The sequence below is a fragment of the Rhipicephalus microplus genome, unplaced genomic scaffold (assembly GCF_043290135.1).
Source record: "Rhipicephalus microplus isolate Deutch F79 unplaced genomic scaffold, USDA_Rmic scaffold_120, whole genome shotgun sequence".
Classification (NCBI taxonomy): Eukaryota; Metazoa; Arthropoda; class Arachnida; order Ixodida; family Ixodidae; genus Rhipicephalus; species Rhipicephalus microplus.
The window spans coordinates 651496-670978 of NW_027464692.1; the positions used below are offsets into that span (position 1 = coordinate 651496).

Here is a 19483-nt window from a genome sequence, read left to right on the forward strand (position 1 = left end):
AATACCAGGTGCAATACGCTACAGTCAAGTGTTATGCAAGGCTCTATATATAAACCACTCGTTAAACGAAGAACAGTGCAATCTTTTCCCCGTCTTACGGCACACATCATGTCCACGGGCACGGTACAGCGGAAGTCCGTTTCCGCATCAAGTGCGTCGCCATGCAGCTCCCTCCCCCTTATCGCTTTTCAGGCAATTAGCGTCACACAGCGCTATCGCCATGAAGCAGCCTTGAGTTACCCTTTCCCCTATCTGCTGCTGCCGCTTTCTGAGTTGAACCAACGTGTACTTTAGCTGGGAACCGAAAAGAATATGCTCGTGGTTCTCTCGTCAGCGTCTGTACCTACTTTACATGCCGTCAACCACCGTGGGACTTAGCCCTAATGCCAGACCTGGAGGGCCATCCAATCAGCGAAAAATAGGACTCGCTCAGGAAGTCCCGAGAGCCTCCCCTCTGTTCTGTTTTTTGAGCCGCTGTTCAAGAAAAGTCGATAACTCGTGTTCCAATTTCAACGTGTTCCTCAGACATGACATCACCGAAACGCGAGCGATGTTTGCGTCGCTCAGATTAGAGCGACCAAGAATCTCGGCGATGCTCTAGATGCTGCGCCGCTTTACCATCGTTATGCAGTCGCCTGGAAGCTTTTGAAGGTAAGATCGGTTGCGGCAGCCGTGGCTCAATGCCTGTTTATTCCCTCCTGTGCATTCTCGGTAGAAAAACCCCACAAACAGCGGCAAGTCAACGTCGCGGACGCAAGTTCTGGCCAAAAGGCATTTCAGATGCGCGGTTTTTCTGCAACCCCCGACTATTACAGAACGGAAGCTTCAGCGAGTAATGTGCGCAGGCTATAAAAGAAGGAGGCCCGTATCAGTGACGCTGTAGACTAAAGTGGCATATATATTAGTAGCAGCCGTGGTGATCACTCGTTAATTCGAAAGAGGCTATTTAAGTGACTACGCTTACTGAGTGCTTCTACCAGCTGATGGCAAACGTAACGCCATTATGAGATAATGTTATTAATAGCCGTCCGCATTCCCTTGTGGCGCTATGAATTATCGCCTAACTCTTTGAGGGTCGTCTACACTGCCGCCTATTCACGAGAATACATAGCGTTATTTTTTCTTTGCAAATTTTCCTATATTCACGCATACATGACTTTAAAGGTGAACTGTATGACTTTTAAGGCGAATGCGTTAGATGCCTCATCAAGCATGGAATTTCACTGCCTAGCAGCAGCGTCCCGCGACATCGGGAGTGAAGTGAAAAATAAGGATGTAGTCATCATACGTCGTCACAATGACGTCACAGACTGTCAAGTATTGGTGACGGCATCGTGATGCAAAGTCACATGTATGACATCGCAGCTTGGTAAAAGGTGTACTGATCTCGGGGCAATGCAAAACAACAGAAAAGCTTTCGGGGGGTAGCGGGACAGAATCAAAACATCAGTAAGGCAGAAAAAAAGAAGGCTTTCGCGTTCGAGGTGGCATAGATAAGCGACCCAGTGAGTATTTATTGTGCTCGTCTGGCTAGTCTGTTATTTATTAATTCAACTAATACACCAATTTTTCATGCAGTGTATACAGTATTTATAATAGCCTATGTTGTAGGATGCAATGAAATGCAATTAAGTTCAGAAACCATTCTAAATTTCTGGTAACACCACGGCCCGCATATTACGGGCCGCTAGAATGTGTCACACGTGGTGAGGACAGATGGTTTGACAAGGCGTGAAAAGGCTGTGCCTAACATGAATTGTTTTCCCTGTTTTGTGAAGATGAAAGCGATACCAGTCATGATGTGCGGAAACACGTGGGCTGCACAAATGCGCAGCACCATGCCTTTACTAGGACGTAGCTATGCTGCTTTTGAGAAGAGACATGTAATCTATATTATACTGCAACAAACACTACTTTATTGCGTGTCTGAGAGAATAGTCACCCACGTGACCTCCCTAAATAGCATAAAAACACAACCCGTCGTTTTTTTATGAAAAAATTCCATCGGTATACCGGCTTCTCCGAAATGAAGACGCTTTACAGTATTTTGGCGGTAGCCCTCGTGACATTCACCATAGGCACGTATGAACGCGCTTTTTCTTATACACCTTAGGTAACACATGTCATGCAATATATTATGTCAATCATACCGCTATTATTGTCACACGTAAGGCCAAAAATTATACGTATTATTGTTTCAGGTTTCTTATACCATGTGGTTTTCCGAGCCACACATAGACTTCTTACAACATTATTTCCTATATTGAAGCATGATGCCTGGGTGTGTGCGTCATTTCTCATATAAAAATTAGGCATATCTGCACAAGTCAAAGTTATTGCCTGCTCATGTAGAGTTCAAAAAAAAAGCATCGCCACAGCAAAAACAAAGTAAGAGAGAAAAAACAGTGTACAACCCCAACAATGCATTGATATTGTGTGGTTCATGTCTTCTGCGTTTGTTTTTTTCTACGCTGGCCTTCGTACTATTTAAGGACTTCAGGCACGTATCTGACAAAACGTACCTTTCTTTTTCTTCATCATTCAACATCCCAAAATTCTGTTGTCTTCAGGTGTCTGTAGTTAAAAAAAAAGCTCGTGGCTTATCTGTAGGTCAGGGAAAGTAAATGTTCATTTTAATATGGGCAAGCAAACACCATTCAAATGTATCAAGGAGAGTCTAACAGTAGAACACGCATGGTGTGATAGGCAACTCTATCGAGAGTTTGAAGTACGCAGGTGCAGTTTAGGACGACGTGGTCACTCTGAATGTTACGTTCTTTTTAATTGCTTAGTTCATAACCATCATCATCATCATTATATTGACTACTACCACCACAGGGCAAAAGCAACTCCCATGTAATACCACGTTATACTCTGCCATGTTATACTTCAAACTTCTTCATTATTAATGGTAAATTAATCTATTCCCAGAAAATTCAAACGCGTGAGGATGAGACATAAAATTAGGTGGGAAGATTAGAATAATATTTTTTAATTAGACTAGATAAGTTAACTATCTTATAAAACAACGAAGTTGCGCTATGAATCGCAGTGAGAAAGTTTGGGCTTGGTTTGCACAACAACCAATTGAACCGTTCTAACTTCCTATGTATTGTTCAAGGTAAAAATAAGAAAGTGCAAAATTAAATCGCGTATCACGTGCAAGGAATATTAATGCAACAATATGTGGGGGGTTTCTTCTTTTCATTTACCCAGGCTTGTCTGTAGAGAGGCACAGAGTGAAAAAAAAATGAGAGAAAGGCAGGAAGGTCAACCAAGATTGTAACATCCAGTTTGCTACCCTGCATTTAGGGGAGGGGGAGAAAAAGCAGAAGTGAGGAGAAAAGTAAGCATGCGAAAAAAAAACGAATACAAGGAGGAGGAGGAGAAGGAATGTGTACAGAGGGAAGGTGTAGATCTGGAAGATACTATAGCCTATTTAGTAGGCAACTGCCATACACAAACTTTGGTGCAAAAAGACAGCGCTGCTTGTCTGACTGACCCTCCCCTGCAATGCCCCAGCTTCCAGTTACAATTGAGTTTCTTGATGCGTGACCGAGACGGAACGACCACGTTAGACACTGTCGCTCATTTTGAGTTACAAACGAGATATCGTACGACTGCGTGCGTCTGGATTTGCGCGATTTTATTGCACAATAAGACCAGGAGGATTCGTGTGATGCGTTCCCTTCCCGCTCTGTTTGCTGGAAGTTACGGTCGCCGGACAACAAAGCATCCATTCTCATTGGTGGAAGCTTCGATCTCTGACAAGCCGAATCCCTTTCTTCGACCTTTTTCAGGGAACTTCGCTGCAGTAGCATGCTCTGGGTTGTCCCTTGTCTAGCAAGAATTCATCTCTCTATGCGGATATTAAGAGACTTTGCGCGCGCCTATTTTCTACTTGGGGACATGTCTCTCCTTGCAGGCTGGCTCCTATATGTTGGGACGCAGTGTGCATACGCCATTGCCGACCGTAGAGCTCAGCAGAGTGTGGGCTGGCAGTTTCTATATATCAGCCGGTCTGACGCATGCGGTATTCAACACACTTGGAGAGCGAACAGGTAAAAACGATAACCACAAAAATACCTCACGTTCTTTCCCACGTCAAATCCTAAAGGGACGCTGAAGCAACAACGCAACCGTTTCGCTTGCTAAATCGTATTTTTAGAACACTGATGTTGTTTTATCATCATATGTTTATTAGTAGATGACACAATCAAGGTCGAAATTTTGTTTTTGAATTTCACGCCGAAATGTTCGAGTTTGACATCACGGACATTGAATCATTTTTTTCGTAACATAGCGACATTCTCTCAACTTGGTGTGTCTAGTTTCTTGCTCAATCGAAAAACAATATAACTTTTGTTTTACCGATCATGAGCCACGCAGGTCCTTCTATGCGCCGTCAAAGCATATGCCATCATGACATTTTCGGGAGGCATTTCAAGGTGGTGTCGTCATCTACAGTTTCTTTTTCACGCGTTTTCTCGCTTACTTATCTTCTCCTCGATGCAAGCTCGATGATGTTAAAATTGTATAAGAACAATGTACTAATGTAAAAAAATAATTCGTTCATCTACTGTCCCTTTAAAGGAATACAAAAGTACACCGTTAAATCAATTTAGCTGGGTAGATTATGCTTTCAGAACTCTAGATTCAATAATTTAGCCATGAGAAAATTATTATTAGAGAAACAAATAGCGGTCAGAGTTTTCTTTTTGTAGTTAGCGCCAAGAAATCCAATCTTGAACGTAAGTGTGACTGCACAAAATTAGATCTTCTTGCGTACATTGGGCGCATTAGTACAACGAACGTTTCTCATACTCGTCATGGTAAGTTTTTGAGTCCCTTATAGAACGCAACGCAAGAAAATTTTCACAAAAAAAAGTGATTACGTAGACTGTTCAACGCGAAAGCTTGTGTTTGTTGATGGGTGTACAACTTTTGCATCTTAGCAAGAGCATCGGGACAAACACTAATGAAACAGACGTAAACAGGACGAGCATCGACTGTCCCGCACCCATCCTGTTCACGTGTCTCTTTCGTTAGAGTTTGTTCCGCTGCGATTGCTAAAATGCACAAGTTCTGACTACGTAGGCTTTAGCAGGTGCCGTCCAATCTTTCCGGAACTTCAAGGTGGCATGACTATTTCCATTTTTTCTTTGTGTGATTTCCCGCTTACAAAGCGTATTCTCGCAATAAGCGTGTTGCTTTTGGTATCGCGTAATTTTAGTTTACTAATACTTGAAAACTTTTTTTTTACCTTTAGCGTTCCTTTATGAGACAGCTTATGAAGCTTCACTGAATGTCTGTCGTCTGCTCACCACGCAAAGATGAAACTCATTTAGTTATTTCATTAAATTTGTACGATTTCTCGTAGCATACATTGCCCTCTCAAATATCAACAATTGTGCATATACGGGCATCCGCCACGGTGTATCAGTGGCTAAGGTACTCGGCTTTATAGTTTATAACCATCAAACTGCAGCTTTTGCAGCTGTAGGTATGGTTATAAATATGTTAAGAAGCGTGTCACAAGTCTGCTTCACGGGCTCAAGAATTCCCAAATGTGTTTCTCTGGTAATGTGCAAAACACAAAGGCCCCACTATATTTCGGAAGTATACATTATTAATCACCATACATTGGTTTTACGAGCTTCACAATAACACCTGCCCGTGGCTCCCCCCTCCTCCTTTCCAAGTAACCAAGCAACCTTCTTCCATAATGTTGTTTTTCTCTCTGTGTACCCCTAACTCATTGACACACGTATGATTGAGCACTTTTTGTTTTGCTGTCTTTTGCAGGAACGACTCTGTGATGGCGCCACTACTGCGGGGAAGAATTCCAGTCTTTATTGCGGCTGCCACGTGCGCAACAATCATTTTCTTATGCGGTTAGTGCGTACGAATAACACGAAGCAAAATAGTGCAAACTTTAGTATGGAAGCTGTCTCAGCCAATTTTAGCCAGGAGGACGAGGAGGAAAAAATAAGCGGAAAATTTTAGCCAGAGTTTGAAAATCTGCCTACGCAGTCTCGGACAATGCGTCAGAATGCATCTTGCTGACCGCTTCATGGAGCCTGTCACGCAATTTCTAGATATGCTTAATTGCTTAATTAGGCAACTATAATTAAAATCTTGTCATTCAGTGAAGCGGAAGAAAATTCAAATGAGACGTTGCGGATTGGTATTGAAATAGGTTTGATTAGAAAGCTTCTAACTTTTGGTTTATTGTGTACGGGTGTCTTCCTGTTTACTGCAGATGCCTGCCAAATACAAAAATAAAACAAATACCGCATGACATGCTCCTTGCGCATCGCCATCGTATAGTAGTCTCTAACATTGAGCGGGCAAGCATTTTGCTAGCTAATTCAGTTAGTTATTGGCTATTTCCTCTTATGCACTGTCGATGTGTGATGAACACCACTGGTGGCGTTTGTCATGCCAGTGATGTGCCACGATTGGTATAACCGCTAGAGCACTAGTAATTTTTCTGAGCATCTGCTGCCTGACGCCCAGCGCCACGCCAACATCTTGCATTCATAAGGAATGCTGTTCAAGAAGCTTAAACAGAAAGTTAAACGTTACTAACGCTATGAAAACTTTTAATACTTGGTACTTGAGTATTGTTAGGCTAATACCGTACTTCGATTTGTCCATCTACAACTAGCGCGTTAAGCTTAGTGATAAATGCGTCGGTGGCAGCGGGAAGCTGCGAAAGGCGACGTACGTCTCGGCTTAGCGAATTTGCTCACAAGCAATGAGCAGTGTCTAGTACTATCTTAAAGTTGGTCTAAACTAAGTCTGATGTGTGTTAGTATTGGATAACGTCAGTTACTTGATGGTTACTGTCAGATAGTGCTGCTTAAACTGCGAGTAATGTCTCGCAGTATTAACTAGTAAATACTGCCGCAGGATCATGTTGCCATATGTTGCTTAAGTGACATAATTTCTATGAATGCTTACGCACAATGCCGCTATTCCTCCATAAGAAGTACCACCTTCATTTTAACGCGATAGTGTTAAAGAGCTTGCTTCGCGGGAATTCCAGTGTCGGCGTCATTGGCGGTGAGCGAAATATCTTCATCATAAGAATGACCCAAAAATCGACAACGATGCAAATGAAATAATTGAATAAGAAATTCCTAGAGCAGAGTGGGGACCGTACCAGGGTTGTTTGGGTTTGAGTGTGGATCGAACCTGAGTCGTTTTCACGGCAAGCGAATCTTCTAACGCACGGCCATGCTTCTTTTTTTATTTTTCCTTCTTTACTGTAGGTCACGCTAGTCTGACAATCGCACATCGCACGCGTTAAATGTGTGCCTCTGCTTGTGAAAACAGTGGGAAAAAATAAACTTCCTCTGTTTGAAAATGCAGCGAAAGTAGCTTTCATGCTTCACAAACACACGCGTCCTGTGTATATATGCTTCACAATGCAACATCAAATATTGCAGTAATATTGCATGGTAGAAGCTTTCATTGCCAATAGGCGCCAGAATATGAGATTATCCTAATGGCTCCGCGGTTGAAAGCGGGTACCCCACTACAAAAGGCACATGCACTAATGTGCCTATTCCCTTAAGACCGCGTGGTGGGTGCATGACAAACTCAAAAAAGTTTCATGCACTAAGTGTTTGAAGTACGCACTATGAACGGGATGTCGCTATCACGTTAATCTCCTAAAGGCGAAGCTTTAGGTACCCCTAATCTTTTTTTTTATGTTCTGTTGACGCCACTCCAACATATCTTAGCCTGTTCTTACCTAGTTTATGTAAGCTCTCTTGAAAGCCACTGTGAGTTTTTTGTGTTTGTTTTTAAGCGAAAGCCGACTACGACCTCACTGCAGAGCTTCCGTCTGTAAAAAGGGATGATATAAAAGCGTCTTGATTGAAGAAAATAGCAGGTTATTTTAGGGTTTCGCTATGAATGCAAAAAGCGGGACAGTTTCTGTTGCTCCGATGTATCAAGGCAATAAAGGACATACTTTAAAGCCAGAGTGATAGCGATGTATCCTGTATACCTATATGTATAGCGTGCCGGGGATTTTGATGGTTGCGTGCCTTTATAGGTAGCTCCGTCCTCGAGCTCCAATATTGGCCGTCTATGTCATGCAGCATGCGCTTAAGTTGATATAAAACGCATTGAAGCGTATGCGCGTGTCACGTTTCGCACAGAGACAGTGAACTGCGCCCGTGCATACACGCCGCATGCTTTTCAGTCGCCAGGAACCGTAATGAGAGCGGAGTGGGCTTCTCAGAAAAGAAGAAAAAAAAAGTTCTCGTAATGATATGGCAACGTACGGTTAAAAGAAACCTTAAAAAAATTGGTGGTATCCCTGACTTGTGCTCTGTGTATTGAGTAAAGAGAACTACAAAGATTACAAAGAGGTAACTGTATAGGCTGAGACCCAGTTTTGTGGTGGCACTGTTGCTACACCTTAGTATGAACTCTTTAAGAGTCGAAGACTTGTAACTTGAGCATATTTCCCCGGGTACGTTATTTTGACTCGACTTCACCCTCTCGTATCAGCGGGGAGTACTTTCTTTGAGCAAAAACTTTTATTTTAGAGTAGCTCGCATACTTTAGTGTAGCGCTACGAGTGTGTGGAGATGGCTTCATCAGCTTAACATTGTTGTATACGTGGCGCTCCTGATTCTGAACATAAAGCGGACCAGCCTAGCGGTTTATATCGTCAGTGTACACTTGGTGTCCTTGTTTCACGGTATTTTACGCACCTGGCTTTTTATTGAACTCCTAACCTTTTTTTTAAGTTAAGTAGACGTCTTAGTTTATGGCGATGTTTTGTACAAAGTATAGTGTTTGACCTCAAAAGTGTAGCATCTCAGAAAACATAAACTCGGTAATCTTTGTCTACACTACATTTAGGTAGGAAAAGGTTGAAGCACAGATCTGGTGATGGAATAAGATAGAGAAAGAGAACGAGGGAGGGAAAGAAAATGAGCGAATGAATGAGCGAGAAACATCAAGTTTAAATACGTGGTCAACAAACAAACTTTCAGTCTACAACTACAGTTAAAGCTTCTCCGAGCAATGGGGTAGGTTTTGCCAGTATTCTTAGAGCATAAACTGTTATGAGATTACAACAACAACTAATTCCTTGAAATTATCATCCGCCGCCACCGGTGTCCGTCACAGAAATCGGCCGCAGCTAAAGTAAAATAATTACAGGTACTCAATCGACACATCCGTCATGGCAATCAAAGGTTCTACTGTTGAACAACGCGTGCGCGTAGAACTTTGCAAAAAAAAGATAACCTGTACAAGCTTCATGTCAGGTGGAAAACGGATGTAGTTTTGTGGGGCAGAGGAGCAGTTCCGCCCCGGACCTTCACACAATGTGAGTTGTGTAAGGAGTTGTTGGTGAAAATTGGCCCACTAATTACAAAGGGCACATTCATATAGCCGTCGTAATACGGAACGACTGCGTGCATATTTTGTAAAAACTGCCTCCGTGGTTACTCAAGCATCGCTGGAGTTGCTGTGCACTGCGGAGCAGGAGCGATCATTCCTTCATTCGTGAACGGCGTAGTGCATCTTAATGGTTTTATTTGCACTTCTTCTGGTCTTCTTTCCATTAAAAAAAAGATGAATTTGTTCCAACTATGCTGAAGGCGGTTTTATTCATTCTTCTTTATGATATCGTGCTCTCTCATTTTCTCTTAGAATAACGCGTTGGATGCTCTGTCAACTGACTCTAATTGTCTCTGTTTCTTTCTCTCATTCAATCTTCTTTTAGGAAACACTGTGCAGAAAACGCATAAAGAGTAACGCTTTCACACTTCTAGACCTATGCTTGTGCCGCTTTCTGGTTAAAACTGCACCGCCGCCTTTACTTAGGAAGCATAGGTAGGCAAACTCGCTCATGAATCCACTCACTCTGACGCACTCAGACTCGAATCGAGCCGTGAGTCTCACTCCGAGTGCGTTCGGTTGAAGAAAAAATTTTTCTGAGTGCGAGTCCGAGTGAGTTTGGCTTAGAAAAATTTTCGTGAGTTTAAGTCCGAGTAAGTCCAAAGCGCAAGATCTATTTCTTAAGTGAGTCTGAGTGAGTTAAACATTTTTCTTTTGCCGACCTATGGTCATGCCTACTCATCTTCAGCATTATCATCAGCCTTACTTGGATTTACGTTTACTTACGTTTACTTACCACGTCTACTTACACGTATTACAAATCAGTGTTTTTCATACACGACTTCAATATTTATTAATTAGAAGCATGAATTACACTCGTATAACTTATTCAGAGGCACTCTACCAATGGCGCCAAGAAGAGCGCTTATTACGTAAAATAATGATGTTATAAGACATTGACGCCATGGTCGAAAAACATAATTCTTGGCTGACGGACTCATGAGTCGACTCACTCGGCTTACTCAAACTCAGGTTCAGCGGTGAGTCCGAATCTGAGTGATTTCGGGTGAGTAATGTTTTGGCGAGCTTGAGTCCGAGTGAGTCTGGTTCAAGAAAATTATCGTGATTGTGAGACCGAGTAGGTCTGGCTCAAAAAAAAAAAAACTTGGGTGAGTGTGAATCCGACTCAGTCCTAAGGGCAAGATATATTTTATGAGTGAGCCTGACTGAGCTCCACAAGTTTTGCTGACCTTCGCCGCCGAGTCAAAGAAACTGGGCGATGGAATTTTGCAGGCCTTCAAATCAGGCACTTCAGTGGTGGACGACGAGGGACGAGCTTCGATGTGTCGGCGGGATGCCCACAGTGGACGCCGACTGCGTCGCAAGACACGTTTACGGAAAACGAAGCTCCTGCGGTACCGACAGTGTACGTGGTCACGCCCACGTACCGAAGGCCGACGCAGATACCGGATCTGGTGCGCGTCGCCCAGGCTCTCATGCTCGCCACTGGAGTGTTCTGGGTTCTCGTCGAAGACTACACTCGTCCCACAGAGGCAGTACGTTCGTTAAGCTCCTACATATATTTCCCTTGCAATTACCGGGAGACTTGCTTTGTCTCGTGTCTGATACAGAGTACAGGATACAGTAGTTTAAGAACTTCACAATGGTACAATGGCCTTGTCTCGGGCCAGTTGGTTATTCATGATCGTGAAAATAACAGCGCAAAAGAGCGAGGCCTGACACCACAGAAGTGGTATTAGCACTTCGTCTTAACGTTTGTCGCTTGTCCCTGTATCTTAGTCCTTCGTCTTTTGTGCTGGTTTTTTTCACAATCGTATAGTTCAAGAAATTGACCCAGCAAAACGAAGCAACTTCTGCAGGCAACAAACTAACAATCTGAACTTAAGTAGGTGAAAGCTTGTTATAAAATGGTTTTGTCCATGGAAAAACTGCTGTCTCAAACTAAAGTTCAATAGCATTTCATTTAGAAAAGTGTGAAAATTTATCATTTGAAAAATAAAGAAGCGAATGGCCTGATCTTTCCTAACTCATCACTGTCAATGTCTTAGCTATGTTTGTGTCAGAGTGACAGCCACGTCATTCCTTCTAAAAAATACGATGAAGTAGTGTTAACGCGCATACAGCTATATGAGTCTAAATAACACAAAAACTCCAAATTAGAGCAAGTGCGAGTTAAGTAGTGGTGAGCCAAAATCACACAGAGGCAAGCATTGTAACTAAGTGTTATGTAGACTTATGATTTGTTCATAAGTAACTTATTCTGTTGACAATCGCGTTGCGTAGCCTCCTGTGTTTCTTCAGAAATACGCTTGATTGAATTGATTCATATGCTGAAGCATGGTTTTTAAAACGGGTAAACCCACTACCCGGTAAATATACAGTGCGACCACTCTCATGCAATTATGATCATAACAAGACTTAGTAATGTTGGACAAGTCACTTGGTTATTTTCCACCTGAGTAAACAATCGAAGTGTATAAATGAGGCCAAAGCAAAACTACTATTTAGAGAGCCATTTAATAAGGTCGCATAGCAGTCGACTAATCACATCTATTTCTGCCTTTGTGACAGGCTGTCAATGTTGTCGAATATTCTTAGAAAGGGAACGACATTTCAGCCTCGTTCTATCGAGTTATTTTGTTCTAACGGCGCTTAGTGGCCCTTTTCCTTCCAGAGGTCTCGCTTTTTATGCAACGTTCACCTTGTTATATATCTATTGAAATACTTGTAACCGAATGAATTAGACTGCTGTCTGTAACATGGGGCCGGATATGCGATGCGATGTACTATGGCATGTCTTCATCTGCTGTTTCTCTACAGGAAATGTTCCTGTATGCTTACATGTACATTAAAACACATGATGATAATAACGATATGCCGAAATAATTATAACGATATGCCAAACGCGTATGGGACGAGAGGTCTATCGTTACTTCGAGCCCACCGTCGATCACGCCAATGAACGGTCTGCTAACTTGTATTCCCTCGCGACTTCAATTGGACTTGTTGACCGCAGGTGTCCCGTCTACTTCGCGACTGTGGCATTCCGCACGTTCATCTCCTGGGACCCTGTCCACCGGAGCTGCGAACGCGGGTCAAAGGTCGCGGCGTGTCGGCACGCCGGACGGCTATTGCATGGGTGCAGGCGAACGCCACGTTGCCTGGCGTCTTGTACTTCGCCGACGATGATAACAGCTATGACTATCGGCTGTTCGACGAGGTGAGCCTTCCCAGTCAGTAATTTGTCAACTAAAAAAAACTGTTCACGTGTTCAGATGATCATTTCAGAGTGATACGACCGTGTTTAAAAGCGGTGAGTTCAGCAGTCTAAGACAAGAAAAAGTGGGCCTGCAAATAATGTTCATTCTTCCTTGTTGTGTACTGGCCTCTTTATTATACTTGTAAATTGCTCTTTCACGTCAATTACATGGAGCCTCCAAAGCTTTCTGAAACAACCAGCTGAATATGCCATAAGCGTGTCTCGTTAAAACATTTCTGACCACTCAACGTAGATGGATTTATATAATCATGTACGAAACTTCCTTTATTCTCTTTATCCTGCGCATGAACCGTATTTATACAAAATCGTCGCGTACTAAATATATTTCTGCATATATATTGATATTAACATCAGCCATCTCCATGGCTCTTGAGCTCAACGGGCGTACGCAACTACCTCTTTACCAAATCATAATACACAACACAGCTATGAAATTGTTTCAAGGAGTGAAAGTAGTGCACCTCTAAGCGGCTGTTTGCATAAGTTCAGTTAGATGACTCCTATCTACTCATCTTCAGAATTACTACCAGACTTATGTCGGCTTACCTTTACACTCAAGCCTATCCGCGCATATCTCAATGAAGTAGCGTTCATGCACCACCTCAGTATTTGTTGGCCAAAGGCATGCGTTAGCGGAGGGAGGGGGAGGGAGTCTCGAGGTCTCCCTGCAAACTCTATTTCGGGAAGTTCTTGAGGAAAACATCTCGTGTGAATCGCCTATTTTATAAAATTGTCCTAACTATGTTTAAACTATTGATAACCCGTATATAAAGTTACAATATTGGCCATTGTAGACGTCCACCAATTATATGTGATATTGGCATTAAACACCATTGACATCATGGTTGAAAAAGGTAAGCTTAGGCTAACTACCTCATCATCATTCGACTCACTCAGACTCAGTGCAAGCTGTTGGACTGAGCATGAGTGTGTTCGGCTCAGTGATGCCCGGTTGAGTTTGAGTCCAAGTGAGTGTGGTTGGTGAAAAGTTTAGTGAGCCCTATTCCTGTTGAGTTCGGTTGACGAAAATTTTGCTGTGTCCGAGTTCAAGTGAGCCCTCAAAGCAAAATATATTCTGTGACTGAGTGGGAGTCAGTACCATTTTTTTTGCCGACCTCCGTGTGCATGTCCACTCACATGTGCATACTGATTCACCCGTAAAACACTGACTTACATTGACGGCCATGCACAAGATAAAACGTGAGCGCGAAATCATTTCGTTTTAGAGCGTTACATATGTCGCATGCAGAACGGAAAAAAAATTGCATTGTGTGTAACGACGACCCATGAATAATACTTTAGCGAATGACGCATTTCTCCTCGTTGATCTAGATCCGGTGGACACAGGTTGTGAGCGTGTTCCCGGTGGGATCCATGAGGATCACCGGATTCAGCAGTCCCGTGGTGGTGGACGGCAGCGTGGTGGGCTTTCACGACCCGTACCTCCGCAAGCGACGCTTCGCCGTCGACATGGCCGGCTTCGCCGTCAACCTGCGTCTTCTGATCAACAACACGCACATCTACATGCCCCACAAGGAAGGGCGCCAGGAAACCGAATTCCTCGAAAGCCTGAACATATCGATTTCAGACCTCGAGCCACTGTGCGAGAATGCCACAAAGGTATGAAATGCTCTCCCAGTCAGTTTTTGAAACTGACGCTATGGCTTTTTTCTTCGTGGAAGTTCTTCTTGATCAACGACAGTTTAGGGAAGAGATTAAGGGCTCGTGTCTTTGTTGGCGGCACATATTGAGACCTCCTGGAAGCTGATCGATATAACCTCGCATGCCTTTAGGTGGCATACTGCAAAAATTATTCGTCAGCTGCCAGCTCGCATAAAGGTGACGTGCTAGAAGTCGCCATCTGGCACGAAAATTGTTATACTCAGGATTACGCGCACAATAATACCTTAAAAAGTCGGAAGGGTACACGAGTGCCGCCGTGGCTCATTTGGCAGAGCACGCTGCGAATGTTAGCTTCACTCCCTACTGTCGACAATTTGTTTTTCCGTCTACAATAATTACATTGCCATCATATCATAATTAATACACTACAACTACAACTACAAAATACTCAAACAAGACCATGATTCGTACCCATTTCGAGCAAACGAAACTGTGTCAGATTTATAAATTTATACCAAATTGTGTGATTAAGTAGTATATATATAATGTCAAATTTACAGACATAGAAATACTATGATTGGTGCGAGATGAGTCGAGTAAAGAGATTATATAAGACGGAAGAGGCACTGCAGAAAGCACGTAAGTATATAGTCAACAGCCCAACGGAATCACGTCTAATCGGAGACATACATAGTGGAATAAAACAAGGATGCCAAACAATGTAAAATGCGCACAAATTAAAGAAGACCTTGGAAACAGTACGTTTCGTGCCGGAAGTTATGAAAGTATGATTCAATTATTCCACCCACTCCCTCAAAATGAATAAGAACAAGATTACAAGGTGGAAATTGAGATAAATGTCGGCAGGGATAGGAAATTAGATTTACTTACAAGAGGAAACCAGGTTGCACAGAGATTCCGTACTCGGGAAGCTTAGAAAGAAATGTCTAATGTTGGAGCAAAACAGATTTGTGTGAATTAAAATGCATTCAGTGTTGTACTCTGCTGAGAAAACACTGGTATCTCCTAAAACAGCGCTTGCCCTTGGAACCCTTGTGTTTTCTTTTTTATTTATTTACCATGTTCTCTATGGCGAAATATTACAAGTAAAAAAAAAGAAAAAGAAAGAAATCGTCCTCAAGTAATGATTCAAGACCTATTAGCATCCGAACAGGCTAACTCTTTGCGGCAATCTTAGCTCTCGCATAGGTATGCGCGGAACAGCGAATGAAGGAAGCATATTGCGGTTAAACGCCTCTGTAACAAAACGTGCGGGCTTGCATTGATTTTTCGTTATACAGATAACTTTCTTACATGCATCGTGCACTTTGTAACAACCCCAGTAAAGCTCATGAACATTCTTAGAAATAAAAATGTTCATTCACCACACACTCAAACGGCCCTTGGCAATGAAATATAGATTTTTCCTATGCACAGTATTGTGGCTTACACTATGCTCAACTACCACGAGGCTGAGGCCATCGAGCTTCACGTTGTGCTGTGGCCCGAAGTCAGGGAGTGGGGAGAGACAGATCTGCAGTGCGTCAGATATCGCTTCGTGGTTACAGTCATAACACCGTGTTTCGTAGCTAGCTGCCATCCCCCGAAGGCTATAATAGCCGGGAAGCTCAAACTCGCAGGCACCTTGCGTTGTGCCAACTCGCTTGCCTGCCGAACCGGCTTGGCCAGGGCAGTCAAGAGCCCACTTCAAGATCGCCTTTTCTTTTCGTAGTTCTTTAAAAGCTCTCGTGAGATGACTTCGCCACCCCACTCAAACGTTTCATTTGGTTCCTGCAAGTTACGTGTGCGGCTAAGCGTATTTGTTGTAAAACAGAACAGTTCAGTGACCGGGAGCTCATGACTTAGTTTCGTTAACAGGCAAACTCGCTTAGTGGTCTGCGCTGCAATGCCCTTAGCATTACGTGAGAATGGTAGGAATCCGTCCAAGTCATGTTGGGATGCTTCGTTGTGTACGCTGTTTTGTAGTAGAAGCTCTCGTTATGGTGGAGTTATAACACCGTTATTTGCTTTGTAGTTGCGAGCATATCACGCGATAGCCATGTACAATGTACTTCTGACGAATGGAACTATTTAATAGCTGTATCTTGTTTTATTTCATTTATTTCACTGTGTGCAATAGCCTTGCCAGCTTATGATTTTTAAGAGTGCTCTACCTAGAATTTGCACAAGTCTCGAACTAACCGCAGTGGTATTTAAATATTGTACGGTAAGTATGGCTTTGTATTCGAAAACACACAAAAAACAACAAGTGTTTTTTTTTTAATATCCGTAGAACCTGAAATGCTCGATCAGATGTGCATGCAGGATAAATAGTAGTGCCGCTCTGTGTCCGTGCCCTATTCTTTTTTAGTGGCACGAGCACGGAGCGGCACTTGTATTTATCCTTCAAGCATATCTGATCGAGCACTTCTGGTTCCCCGAACATTCAGAAACAGTCTTATAAAAGAAAAACTGGTGCGCAAAAATTTTTGGTTCTACATCAAGGGAAAAGCTATATTGAACAGATAGTATACTTGAGCATAGACTTACTTGAGGTAAGGACCAATTGTGTGTCTCGACAATAAATGCGATTTCACTGAGTGAGCTCATTCGAAGACCGGGCTGTTTTCTTCTAAGCAGCTGCACTTGGCAGCACAGATCTCAACCGCATGCTTTTTTATACGTGGCCTCCGAGATTCTTATCGGTAGCGCGACGAGAAACACACAGTTAACCCAGGAACACACCAGGGCACATGAACGGCGACGGGCGAGAGCCGCTAGCAGTAACACGAGTGAAGGATTAGGGCCACCTCAAATTTTTTTTTCTTGCTTCACATTCCGTCCTTTAGCGCCGTTTTAGTATTCAGTAACCACCCCGCGTTTTTTGTTTCCTTTCTAGGTTCTCGTCTGGCATACACAGACTAAACCGTCTACGTTCCCATCGGTGGCAAAGATTAGCAAGAAATATCGTTCGCAGAAGACAAATCTCAACGCGCTGATCCGCTACATCAACTATTAGCGATTTAAATTACTTTTGAGTGACGTCAACGAGAACTCATATCATCTCAGGTGCGTTTCGATTTTATCTTGGGCTTGGCCTGTTCTTTGTATTGCGACGAATCTGGCGGGCTTGCGACACCGATTTCCGCGTCTGGAGAACTCTTCAGGAAAGGTCCCTCGGCTGTTGCTCAAGTTCCACGTGACTCAACGTGATGCTTCGGCCTCTTCGGATTCTGCGATGCGTCGGAACGCAAACGGACAATTTCAAGCCCTGCGCTGTATTTCATGTTTACCATTGGCATCCTGGTAGGCATAACGGACAAACGTACGCTGAACAGCGTTCAAATTCTGTAAATTCTTCAAAACGAGGGTGCCAAAGCGAACTGGTCGATGTGTCAATCATGCAAGGACGTCATGGACTTTTGCAGAGAACACAGTGGCTGGTGCAAGACGTCGTGGTGTCACCAGTGACCCAAGTGGTGTAGAGGTACTCTCAGTGGCCACTTCACATTGCATATTCACAAGCCCATGATACTCCGTAGTACATATTAGCACCACCTTCACTAACATAGCTAACAAGGCTCGTATCTTCTTTGAAGACTGTTTTGCTTCTGTTTCACTTATCGCTACCTCGGGGTCCGTGCATTCGCTATCCGCACTTCCATACCATACGTGTCGGGACAACTGCCGCACGCAAGCGGTAAGTGAAAGAACGTATCAGCAACACTCTTTCGCCCACCGCTAGCGTGCGGCAGGTGTCCAGACACGTACGCGATGGCTGTGCGGATAGCGCATGTAGCGTCCATTAGCGAGCTTGTATTTTATGGTAATCATATTGACGACAATGAAAAAGTGGTGGCCTTTCTGTAGAATAAATGTACGTCGACATAACGAATATTTAGCATTTTCCCCATTAAAGGCAGCCCAATCTGGGCATACGTGACAATATTTCATTGTATATTAAAAACACAAAGCAAGCGTTGTCGGGCTAAAGTGCGGTGCAAGAACTTAAGCAGAGCTTACTCTGTGATGGCACTCTGTGTTTGAGTGTATCTTATACGTGTGCCGAATAGCACCCTAAAATATTGTTTAGTAAAACCGCATCACCTTGTTTAGAAGAAGCTTTGCCAACATCTTTTCTTTTCGCAGTGAGCGTGCTATACGAAGAGAGAATGCCTCGTCTGTTTCCAAGAGTTTCTAAATAAGTGTTTTTTTTATATTTGTAGCACAGCTTCCGGTTAATAATAGCCAGACGCATAACAGCCCAGCTCATTTTAAAGAGAATGCATGACCTGTCTAATGTACTCTGTATATGAATGTGTGCCATATCAGCTGCTTAACCCAATAAAATTATCCTGTCGTACAGTGATGATTTACACTTTCATTCACTGTAGGCGTGCTTCCTTAATTTTGTTGCACCCGTAAAGTGCTGCATACGAAAGAGCGAGGGGAGCGGGAGGGTATATACCCCTCCCATGTATATCCCTTCCATCTCGTGAAACATTATGGACTGAAACAAACGAAACGTATACGATGAAACAAGTGTTGCATCTTCCATCGCTTTCCTTTCTCTCGGCGGATGTCATTGACCGGATTGTGTTGGCAGGGTATCAACCTAATCGACTCATTAACTATGCCAGCTGTGACGAAAAAGAAGTTCAAAGGTATCCCCATGTGTGGTTCCCAGTAATGCAACTTCTGCAACTGCAATCATGAAAAAAAAAAGTAATATCCACACATCTACACGAAGTGTAAGAGCGCTGCCCACCTGTCCTTACACTTCGTGTAGGTGCGTGGATATGTCTCCCCTGCGTCTTCTCTAGGCCAAAATAAACCTTTAATCATCATTATCATCTACACGAAGTGAATATTGACGAGTGGGCGAAGCTAAGTCCTAAGGTTCATAGTGTCTACGCCGAAGTCACTGGCTAGTGTAACGGACGTACGCACGCACGGACGGACGGATGGCGAGGCCAACGGCACAGGTGGTTTTTTACAGCTCTGTATCGGGTGTTGTGATACTACTGTGGACGCCGGTACATCGCCAGAGAAGGCTAGGCCCTAAGAAGCATTGCCCCTTGAAAAAATCACAGCTTATCCACGGAGTTAATGACGGTTAGTGGAGCGAAACGTCCCTCCAACCGTGCGTCCATGCTGCTGTCCGTCAATCCGTGCGTCCGTCTGTCC

At 43.4% G+C, this 19483-nt stretch overlaps 1 protein-coding gene across 2 annotated transcripts; it reads left to right on the forward strand.

Annotated features, from left to right (window-relative positions):
• Positions 1-220: 220 nt before the first annotated feature.
• LOC119172621 (galactosylgalactosylxylosylprotein 3-beta-glucuronosyltransferase S-like) lies at positions 221-18661 on the forward strand. Of its 2 annotated transcripts, XM_075885326.1 has the most exons (7): positions 221-651; positions 3926-4061; positions 5806-5894; positions 10666-10928; positions 12410-12613; positions 14006-14293; positions 17196-18661. In XM_075885326.1, exons 3-7 carry the CDS (start codon positions 5819-5821, stop codon positions 17313-17315), a joined length of 951 nt encoding a protein of 316 aa, XP_075741441.1. In that variant the 5' UTR covers positions 221-651; positions 3926-4061; positions 5806-5818; the 3' UTR covers positions 17316-18661. The 2 variants fall into 2 exon arrangements, with proteins under 2 accessions (XP_075741441.1, XP_037279672.2); XM_037423775.2 differs by lacking the exon at positions 3926-4061.
• The last annotated feature ends 822 nt before the right edge of the window (positions 18662-19483 follow it).

Coding starts and splice junctions, on each gene's coding strand:
- LOC119172621 (XM_075885326.1), top strand. CDS start 5,819: ATGGCGCCACTACTGCGGGGAAGAATTCCAGTCTTTATTGCGGCTGCC. Junction 5,895..10,665: donor AACAATCATTTTCTTATGCG/GTTAGTGCGTAC, acceptor GGAATTTTGCAG/GCCTTCAAATCAGGCACTTC. Junction 12,614..14,005: donor ACTATCGGCTGTTCGACGAG/GTGAGCCTTCCC, acceptor TCGTTGATCTAG/ATCCGGTGGACACAGGTTGT.